This window comes from Patiria miniata, unplaced genomic scaffold (genome assembly GCF_015706575.1).
Source record: "Patiria miniata isolate m_02_andy unplaced genomic scaffold, ASM1570657v1 HiC_scaffold_24, whole genome shotgun sequence".
Lineage (NCBI taxonomy): Eukaryota > Metazoa > Echinodermata > Asteroidea > Valvatida > Asterinidae > Patiria > Patiria miniata.
Window position 1 is genome coordinate 3,147,644 of NW_024037063.1, and position 10,305 is coordinate 3,157,948.

The following is a 10,305-nucleotide window of genomic DNA, read 5'->3' on the forward strand; positions in this document are numbered from 1 at the left end:
AGAAAAAGTCTGTTTTCCATTATTCAACCGAAAATCGACATCATAATAAGTCATGAAGATCCCTCGGGCCCAGTTTGAGATTTGTGACACCTTCAAGTGCCATGCCGAACCAAATTATTCTGCAGATTTGTATTAAATTTGAAGTTTAAACAATTGGGAGTGACCATACTTTACGGTCATCAAAAAAGTGTCACAGTTGTTCAGAATGACTCCACAGTCTGAGTAAATGTAAAATAAATGCATAAAGATTGTGTCTAATACTTCTTAGTTTTGTAAGACTCGGAAAATAATGTTGTGTTCCACTCATGTTTTCCAGCACCAAATGGACCCAACGGGTAACTTCACCACGTACCGTCAGTCACTGCGGGCGGCCATGCAGAGGGCGTTGGGGGCCCAGGACGGGGCCTGCGATAAGATCGTCATTCCCTTCTTTAGCCTGTTTGTCAAGGACCTCTACTTTCTGAACGAGGGCTGCATGAACAAGCTTGCAAACGGCTACATCAATTTCCAGGTAAGTCCAAAAAAAACAACCCAAAAAATCACTGACGCTGGGCATAAAACTTGTGAGTTAGACCTGCACATTTTCAAAATGTGAGTTTGATTTCTTCAATTTTGTAAAGTGCCAAGGCACGTGTCAATGTCCGCCCCCTTTGCGTGAATCAGTCACATGAAGAAAATATGAATATGGTGATGTGACTCACGTGAAATGCTCAAGGCTACAGGTGTATTACATTTGAACATCGGATGATACGCATCAATCACATTTTTCCTTTCAGTGACAGCCGTTCGTCCTTATTCGTGCTCTTGCCAAAATTTTGTAGTTGAACAGTTGCCCTAATTTCTCCCCCAAGTGCTGGTGTTATTGACCAGATATTTGGCCGAGTGCCATTTTCCCCCTGGCAGAAATTCTGTCATAAAGCCAATCAGGCTATGGCCATGTGACATCAGCATGTGACATGAGTCATGTGACATGTCCCGATCAGGGCCCGATCACATGGCGCTGCCAAGCAAGCAAGTTTCTGCCAACAGAGCCTCTGTCCGACCACGAGGGAATTTTATTAAAATAATTAAGTAAACAATGGATATCTCCATGTGTCTGCGAGTGCATTTATGCCGTGAATACAGTCAGCACAACTGTTGCACTACTGTTGACCCATTTTTTCTGCAAACCGTCATTTTGTCCATCAGCAGAACGAAAATCTGCCCCAGATGTCCAAATCACTGCAGCGTTCTCTATAAGACAAGCCAAAAAAGCCAGTGATGTGGATTAATCATTCTATTTTGGGATTTCTTTCTCGGCAGAAATTTTGGCAGACGGCGAAGCAGGTGACGGAGTTCATGACATGGAAGCAGGTGGAATGTCCCTACCCACGAGACAGGCAGGGTCTCAACTACTTACTCACAGCACCAGTATTCTCTGAAAATTGTAAGTATCGACACAAATCCACTCTTAAAAGCCATGAGCATACTTGAGGCAAATGCAACTGTGAAGGAATTATGACACCTGGAAACATGTGCACAAAATTTGCAGAACTTAGAAATGTGTTCAACTGTTGCTCGTTAAAATGGCCACGACTTTACAAATTTACATTTTCACCGATTCTGAGTATGAACCAGCCCTGATTGTTTTTTCAAAGTTTTTCTCATAGATGTATGTTATTGCTATATTTTGACAAATAATTAATAATCCGTTTTGTTTTTTACAGCACTTTACTTAGCATCGTATGAGAGCGAAGGACCCGAAACAAACTACGAGAGAGATCAGTACAAGACACTCAAGTAAGTCAGCCAGGTTTTCTGTTCACAGTCAACTTCATCTACATTCATGTCTTTATAATAATCTGTATATTTATTGGCACCAAATTTGCTAATGGACTCTGCGCACCAACGGTAGATGGCGTTATGTGACCACTTTGAGAGCTTCAGGGAGGGGCACATTGAATGTGCCTACTGACGTTTGTTTATGGTGTGAATCGCGGACACACACGTGCAACATCATCGATGAATTGAGGACAGGAACCAAATCGAGGACAAAACCGTGTACAAAACGTGTACAAAACCAATGAGAGCTGCAAAAAAAAGTTAGAGTATAAGCAAAGGAAAAGGGAAGAGGAACAATAGAAAATCCTTGATTTACACCCTAAACAATCTTGCTGGTTCTTGTGCGTATGGTGCCAAGAACGCACAACTTATTGAATCCTAAATCTGCACACACCCATAACGTCTTTGCGTGATCGTCGGGAGCTGTCAGTGTTGTGTTCGAATGCCCCTCCCAGTGGTCTATCCTTTGTAACTTTTGAGGGTGTTGACTTGTGCCCCGAGTCCATTCATTTTTCCAGCTGAGAAACCTCATGAAAAAGGGCGTTAGTCGGTACTCGGGTTAACTCAAGGAAAACAGAGTGCACTTAGTAGCTGTGTGTATATTACATAGACTGCTTAAAACAAACGTTTAATCAAATAATTTTTGTTTGCAGGTTACAGTGCAACGCGGCCAACAAGTAGATTCAAGTTGCTAGTTGGACCAAACAGTTGATTGAACACTTGGTGCACTGAGCGACAAACAGTCTGTTTGAACAATGCCCAAAGCACTCCGTCTCGTGATGTACAACGCCAGATGGTTCTCCAAAATTGAAGCCAAAAGTCCATCATGCAAGAATTGCCGAATCTCGTGACCATCGCGGAGCCGGTTCCAATTTTTTGGAAATCTGTCAAGTCTTGGGAAGGAAAATCCGCTCGGGAAAAAAACAATCCTACTACTTTATCTGCACATCTTCATGGGCCAGCTTCAGCATTAAAAACAAATTGAAGGAAGGATTTGGAGATGTTCGTCGATTGGTTCCTCGCCCATTCCAAAGAGACTTCTTGAAAGCAGAGCTTAACGCTGTCGGTAAGAGGACACTGCATCAGTCACTCTCAGATTGAATCCTGATGACTGCCTTGTCTCAGCTCTCCTGAAATATGGTCAACAGAGGGCGCTAGACTGATGACACAGTCACCTAGAGATGATATTAAAGTGTCACTTCCTCCCCAGTCAACTTTTTGGCAATTTTTTTGTTTTTCTTTGCTACTCACAAATGGCATATTATTGACCTAGATATTGTAAGCCTGTATCCACATTACCTGGCTGTGGCTGGGTAACACATGCGACTATGTGAAGTGGCTTCAGCTGCCTCCATAGGTTTGTGTGTGATTGCTAGCCGTAGCCCTGTAATTCAGACATGGTCTTCATTTGAGTAACACTATTGAGGCTGTACACAAGCTGAAGAATTTCAAGCTGAAGAATTTCAAGATGTATAAATTAAGAAAAAAGTAAAATTTGTCTTTTGTATATAAGAGATGATGTATTCAGAGTCTAGACCAGAGGACTTTTATTTTGATTCAAAAACGACACGTTTTGGACAGTTTCTTTTTTTATATACATATTTTCTGATTTATTTTTCTGTTGCTGTTGACAGATGTATTCTTGCTGGTTTGTAACAGTTGCATCTTCAATTTTTTTTAGTAGTTTTATTAAAAGGAAAATTGTTTCTTTCAAGGTATATTCCAGACTTCAAGCATCTTTCACTTTTTATTTTATTTTGGCAGTGTACTTTTACTGGGAAACACTGTTAAAATCTTAGTAACATTTTCTGTCGGACTTTTATTTTTTTAAGATAAAAATGAAGCAAATTACTTTTATCTTAAAAACTTATTCAGATTCAGAAAGATGAGTCACACGTCTTGTGAACCAGTTTGCAAATTATAAAATCGTATCAATGCAAATTGTTAATTTTGGGGGGCAAGAATTGGGGCAAAAAGGTGCCATCTTAGCACAGAGAGCTGTCCCTTTGATACTCATTTGAACCAAAAACAGTACAAACCCAGCTACGTAAACGATTTCCGAATTTTTAATGTGTGAAGTAGAGGTATATATATTTAAGGAATCATTTTCCTACTGAAATCTTATATGGCTCCTGATTAGTGCCCCTTGAACAAAGACATTGGCAAAATGGGGAACCACCAACATAGGGCTGGATAGCTCAGTTGGTAGAGCACCGGAACGGCAATGCGGAGGTCACAGGTTCATGCACTGCTCCAGTCAATTTTAATGTTGAACTTAATAATTATGAAATTTTGTACGACTGATTCCCATAAAGCTGAACGGACTCACAGCATTAGATGTCTTATGATGTAATGGGATTCTTGAATGAATGGAAAAATATTCAACATTAGTTCTTGTGCCGTCGTATATTGGTGAAATTGATGCTTTTAGTAATGATAGTTGATCATCAAAAGAATTGTACAGGTTGCATACCAAAATGAAACAAACTTCAAATGAAAATAAAACAATTCAAGACTTTTGATTGTTCAACTGTTTGACTAATCATCACCTCTATTGCTTGAACAAAAAATGGTGAAAGAATCAAAATAATCATGGAGTTAGTGAACATTATTCTAATATTTTTGTGATCATGAGAATATTTAAAAGTAACAATCAATCAACTTAAAATCAATGAATTTTTGTATGTATTCAGTAAATGCAACCTGCTGATTCTTACTATGATCACATCTAGCCATTGGACTGTGTGATATTCAGTATTAAAAGTTGTGTAACTTATTGTAAATACAAAGAGCTCTTTTTTTGTTTGTAAAAAATTATGTCAAGAAAGTAGCGAGATGAGAAATGAAATTGCTTGTAATCTTGCCTTAGATTATTGAAAAATGTGATACAATTTTTGGGTAAAATGAAACAAAAACACTTAACACCCCACTGGAAATATCATGAGTCTAACTAAATATATGAATCAGGATTTGTCAGAGAATCATGCCGGACATAGTTTGAAAGTACAAAACATGTATGTTAGTTCAGTCCAGATAGAATTTGGTTTCATACAGATGAGTGTAATGCAAATTTTCATTTACTTTAGCGACATCTGAAATCAAGACACTGTGGTCATGTCGAAATAAGACTGCAATACTGATGTCTCCCATGCATTCATGAAGTCACTTCTGTTTCGAACATTGAGTTATTTTTACAAATAATAAACTCAACAGGTATCCCGCAACATATGCAGGCATTCTCACAAAATTGATGTGTAATTTCAACATACGAATTTGACAGGAGTAACATGTACAATCAATAACTTTAATTTCTTTCAAAAATGTTATTCAGCAAAGATAATACTTCAGCCCATAACTTGTAAAGTGCTTTCTGCTTCTCGTACATTTCAAGAAAGTTGTACAGTTTATGTATAAAGGAAAAGAAACTCTGTTTGACAGATGGCAATAAACCAAATGCCACAAGAATTAGAGAAATGTATGTTTTCTTTGTGTTTGTTTTTAGTTTATTTCTGTTTATGATACAAGGATTCCTCAAAAAAGCACAATTGTTTTGATATCTAGTTTGTAAACACTGAGGTAATTGTTAGGGGTTTTCCTGGAATGTGCGTAAGCCATAATAATTTTGTGGGTTGATAGGGCGCTCTATATTCAATAGTTAGGCTATAGAAATGTACATATCGCCAACAGAGGACACTAAAGGCTATTTATGGTCTAAAAAACACCGTTTAATGGTTTGAGGCTGAATTTCGCCAAAATCTATCCATCAATAGAGGGCGCAAAATATTCCTTTCGAAAACGCGTAAAATCCGTCATCAATAGAGGGCGCTAAACATTCGATTTGAAAATGGCACATTTTGATTTTTACCACTGTACATGTATCGACAGCAGAGGGTGCTTTTTTTTCACACTGTTTTGGTCTAAAACCACCGTTTATGGTCCGCTGCGGCGGAATTCCGCGTAAATTCCATCCGTCATTAGAGGGCGCCAAATATAACTATTGGAAACGCTTGAAATTTATCCATTAATAGAGGGCACCCTATATTCCTATTGACATCAGCAAATTTTGACTTGTACCACGGTATAGTCATTGAATTTGTAATGATTGTCGATAGAGGGCGCTCTATACTGAGTATTTTAGCAATACAACTCAAGACTGTACATATATCGTCGTTAGAGGGCGCTTAACACTGTTTATGGTCTAAAAACACCATTTATGGCCCGCCAGAGGCGATAATCATGTAAAAATGCATCTGTCAATAGAGGGCGCCCTATATTCCTTTTGAAAAAGGAAAATTTGGACTTGTACCACGGTAAAGTCATTGAATTTGCATATTCTGTCGATAGAGGGCGCTAAACACGGTTTATGGTCTAAAAACACCGTTTATTGTCCGCTAGAGGCGATATTCGCGTAAAAATCTATCCGTCAATAGAGGGCGCCCCATATTCCTATTGAAAACGGCAAATTTGGACTTGTACCACGGTATAGTCATTGAATTGGCACGTTATGTCGATAGAGGGCGCTAAACACTGTTTATGGTCTAAAAAACACCATTTATGGTCCGCTAGAGGAACTCTATGGCTAGAGGCGATATTCGCGTAAAAATGCATCTGTCAATAGAGGGCGCCCTATATTCCTATTGAAAACGGTACATTTTGACTTGTATCACCGTAAAGTCACTGAATTTGCATATTCTGTCGATAGAGGGCGCTAAACACGGTTCATGGTCTAAAAACACCGTTTATGGTCCGCTAGAGGCGATATTCGCGTATAAATCCATCCGTCAATAGAGGGCGCCCTATATTCTTATTGAAAACGGCAAATTTGGACTTGTACCACGGTATAGTCATTGAATTTGCACATTCTGTCGATAGAGGGCGCTAAACACTGTTTATGGTCTAAAAACACCGTTTATGGTCCGCTAGAGGCGATATTCGCGTAAAAATCCATCCGTCAACAGAGGGCGCCCTATATTCTTATTGAAAACGGCAGTTTTTGACTTAACAAAACACTAAATTAAAATTCCCCTTTTTTAACACATTTACTGTCATTCCTCCTTTTTTATTAGGGGAGGGGTAGCAAACCATGTTTACCCTATATTTCATTTCAAATGGGAAACACAACAAATAACATATGAACCAGAATTTATCAACATTCACACAGAAAATAGTTTATTCACAAAACATCATTCATTTTCACGTTGTTCATTAACAAAAAACAAAAGGACAGTCATCTCTCTTTACATTTACCTTTACAAGTTCAAATTAATAATTCTATACAGCCTGAAATTAACCATAACAGTACTGAATCCTCCAATTTCAATATGATTTTGTCAGATACAAAAAACGATGACGGCATTTCTAAGTTCCATTTCAAGGAATACATGTATGAAGTGTTTATAATTATGTTCTTCTTTGATCTGACTATTAAATAGATATATAAAAGAACATCTTACTTAATGTGATCTTACGCCCGTGATGTCGATCTCGTTTGTTATTGTTTTCTAATTTAGACAACAATATAATACTTATTTTCTAATTTAGACAATATAATATTTCGAGCACTTTAACAAAACGCCTCAATTCAATTTAACCAAACGCCTCAAAAATGTTACATCTCTTATTATTCCTCCTGAAATCTCCCTGCTAATTGCAATTCAATAACATTGTTTTTGTAATCACTGTTTCATTTATTCATTTTAAATTTTGGTAATGCTATTTACTCTTCTTGTTGGTGGTTTCATGGTTTTGAACACCAAAACGCTTCAATTTAACCAAACGCCTCAAAAATGTTACATCTCTTATTTAATTACTCCTCCTCCTATCTCCCCACTAGTTGCAATCCAATAAAATTGGTTTTTAATAAGTTTAATTTATTCAGTTTCAATAGTTGTTATGATATTTACTTCAATCCTTGGTAGGTTAGTAGTTTTGAACACCAAAATAAATATTTCACGGCACTTTTTTACATTAATTTATATTAAGTCAAAACATGTGCGGTATTCGAACCCGTGCCCGGGCGCTCCAAAGGCTACGCCTTTGGAGCGCCCGGGCACGGGTTCGAATACCGCTACGTGTCTTAGACCGCTCGGCCGTCTGACTAAGAGGTTTAGCTAGAGTAATAAGTAGATTATCTGGAATTAGCAGCCAAGTTGGGGGAGGGGCTGTGTGGGAGGTGTAGGAGGGTACAAAATGAGGTTGTAGGGTTGAAAAAACGGAAAGAACTAAGGGAAATTTGGTTAAAATATTATTTGATTGTTATTGACGTGTTCTGGCATGTCGAATTTTATCACTAATGCCTTATATTTTATTGCAATATCACATAATTCATAATTTGTTGAGTTTGTAATTAAATTTGCCCTGTTATGAATGAGTTTTCTTTTTTAGTAATATATTGTAATTTACAAAAATGCTGAGAAAACGTTTAATAGTGGTGAAATATTTCACACAACCGCCACATTTTCTGCTTTATCATCAAAACAACTTTTCAAACCAATTCGTTGAATATGTTGAACGCCAACTCCTTTTTTTTTATTATTCCACGCGGCTGTAAAAAACATTAAGATAAAAATGGAGCAATTATTTTTGGGGAATTTCCTTTTTGTGGAGATAACATTCTCTTTTTCATTGAACAGATGGAAACGGAATACGTTTGAAACCCGGCGATGGTCTTTCTATATTTTTTTCTCGATCTCTTAATTTAATTAGAAACAAAATCCAATCCCATTATGTCAATCTCGTTTGTTCTTAAGTTTTCTAATTTTGAAATAAATATGAAGGCCTTAATAATTTGTGAAATTACATCTCTTCCTCATCATATATCCCTCCTGATAATTGCAATTCAATAATATTGGTTAATGATTTGTTTTATTAATTTTTCATTATATTTTACTCTTTCTCTTAGTGGGTTACCGGTTTTGGACACACCGCCGCCCCCAAATAAAATTTATTCTTTTTAATTTTTCTATTCCTTTTGTTCCGATAGTTTGGATCTTAAATCACCAATATGAACGCATTACCTCTATTGCAAAAGTCAAACTTTTGTCTTCATTGACTTCCATTTCATATTTATCTCTCTCTATATATATTTATTTATCGTGTATTATTTATTTGCATAATAATGGTATTTAAAGACACACATTTAGTAAATTCAACACAAACACAATGGTAACAAAATCATACCGTTATGCAAATCTTTATTTCTTCAAAAAACTTCGCATAGAATTACTCCCTTTATCTCACAAAATACTATTATGACAATGAGCAAACAATAAATAACAATGTTCGTCCGACAAAACGTCATACGATATTCCAAAACTCCGTCGCAGCTATATTAAAACAAATTTTAATACAAGATAAATTGTTACAGGCGATCGATACACATGTATACATCATAAATTTCACAAATTTAAGAAACATTTCCCGTTTTCAGCCGTCTTTTTTATAAAAACCTTTTTTTTTTTTAATGAAACAGAAGAGTGAAGTTGACTAATCTTTACTCGATTCTTATCCATTAATTGAAATGTAAAGAACTGGGAAAGGAAAAACAGCGCCCTCTATCACCAAATGAGGTCCAGCTGTCCCCCACCCTATGGCTTTATGAAATGTGAATAAATTTGAAAGAAAATATACAGCGCCCTCTAGCATCAAATGAGGTGCATTCCCCGCCCCCCCCCTTTGGCTTAAGGAAATGTGAATAAATTGGAAAGAAAAAATGCAGCGCCCTCTAGCACCAAATGAGGTGCAGCCCCCTCCCCCCCCCCCCAACCCAGGGTGCATGCTTGTAAACAGGCCAAAAATCTATATGCCGAGCTCATGAATAAAAGTTATACCCCCCAAAAATTCTATATTTAGAGAGTTTTGAGAGCCATAAATTTGAGGAATTGAAGAGATATGGTAATGAACCTCTTGCCAGGACTTAGGACTTCCAATTCTGAGCATTTTGGATGCTTTTGGGCTCGAAAGAGGCGCTATTTTGCCATGTTGTGGAGGGAGTGTTTTTCAAGATGGCTACTTTTCTGCTTTGAGGAAAATAGGGGTCGTCTTCTTTGGGTGAGAATATCTTGAAAAGTCAATGGTCGACCCACCCAAAAATGAACAGAAAATAAAGATGACATGTTGATCATCATTTTTTCTGTGCAGCTTAAATACCTGTGAGAGTTCCGAGTATTTTAAATGAATTTTGAAGTACCCATATGCGCATTTAGCACTAGTGTCTATGGAAATTTTTGGTTGCACCCTTATGAAATGTGAATAAATATGAAAGATAAAAACAGCACCCTCTGGCATAAACAGAGGTCCAGTCCCCCCCCCCCCCCCAGTAATTTTGTTTGGTGTTCCCAAGGTCAGGATTCCAACCCATGTACAACGGCACACGAGTCAAACACCGTAACCATTGGACCACAGCTTATAACAGACATGCTTTGTTATCCAATGTTTTAGCGGAAGAAGTTTGCCAAACTTGGTGAATCTTCACAAACTATCGTC

At 37.4% G+C, this 10,305-nt stretch overlaps 1 protein-coding gene across 2 annotated transcripts in view; it reads left to right on the top strand.

Moving 5' to 3' along the window:
• The window catches only part of LOC119731527 (ras-GEF domain-containing family member 1B-like), a 42,767-nt gene extending 37,468 nt beyond the window's left edge, over nt 1-5,299 (top strand). For both annotated transcript variants that reach the window (XM_038204699.1, XM_038204700.1), the window contains exons 9-12: nt 317-511; nt 1,303-1,426; nt 1,707-1,779; nt 2,475-5,299. In XM_038204699.1, the coding sequence (XP_038060627.1) occupies nt 317-511; nt 1,303-1,426; nt 1,707-1,779; nt 2,475-2,502 (420 nt within the window). In that variant the 3' untranslated portion in view covers nt 2,503-5,299. The remainder of the gene's footprint in view (nt 1-316; nt 512-1,302; nt 1,427-1,706; nt 1,780-2,474) is intronic.
• The last annotated feature ends 5,006 nt before the right edge of the window (nt 5,300-10,305 follow it).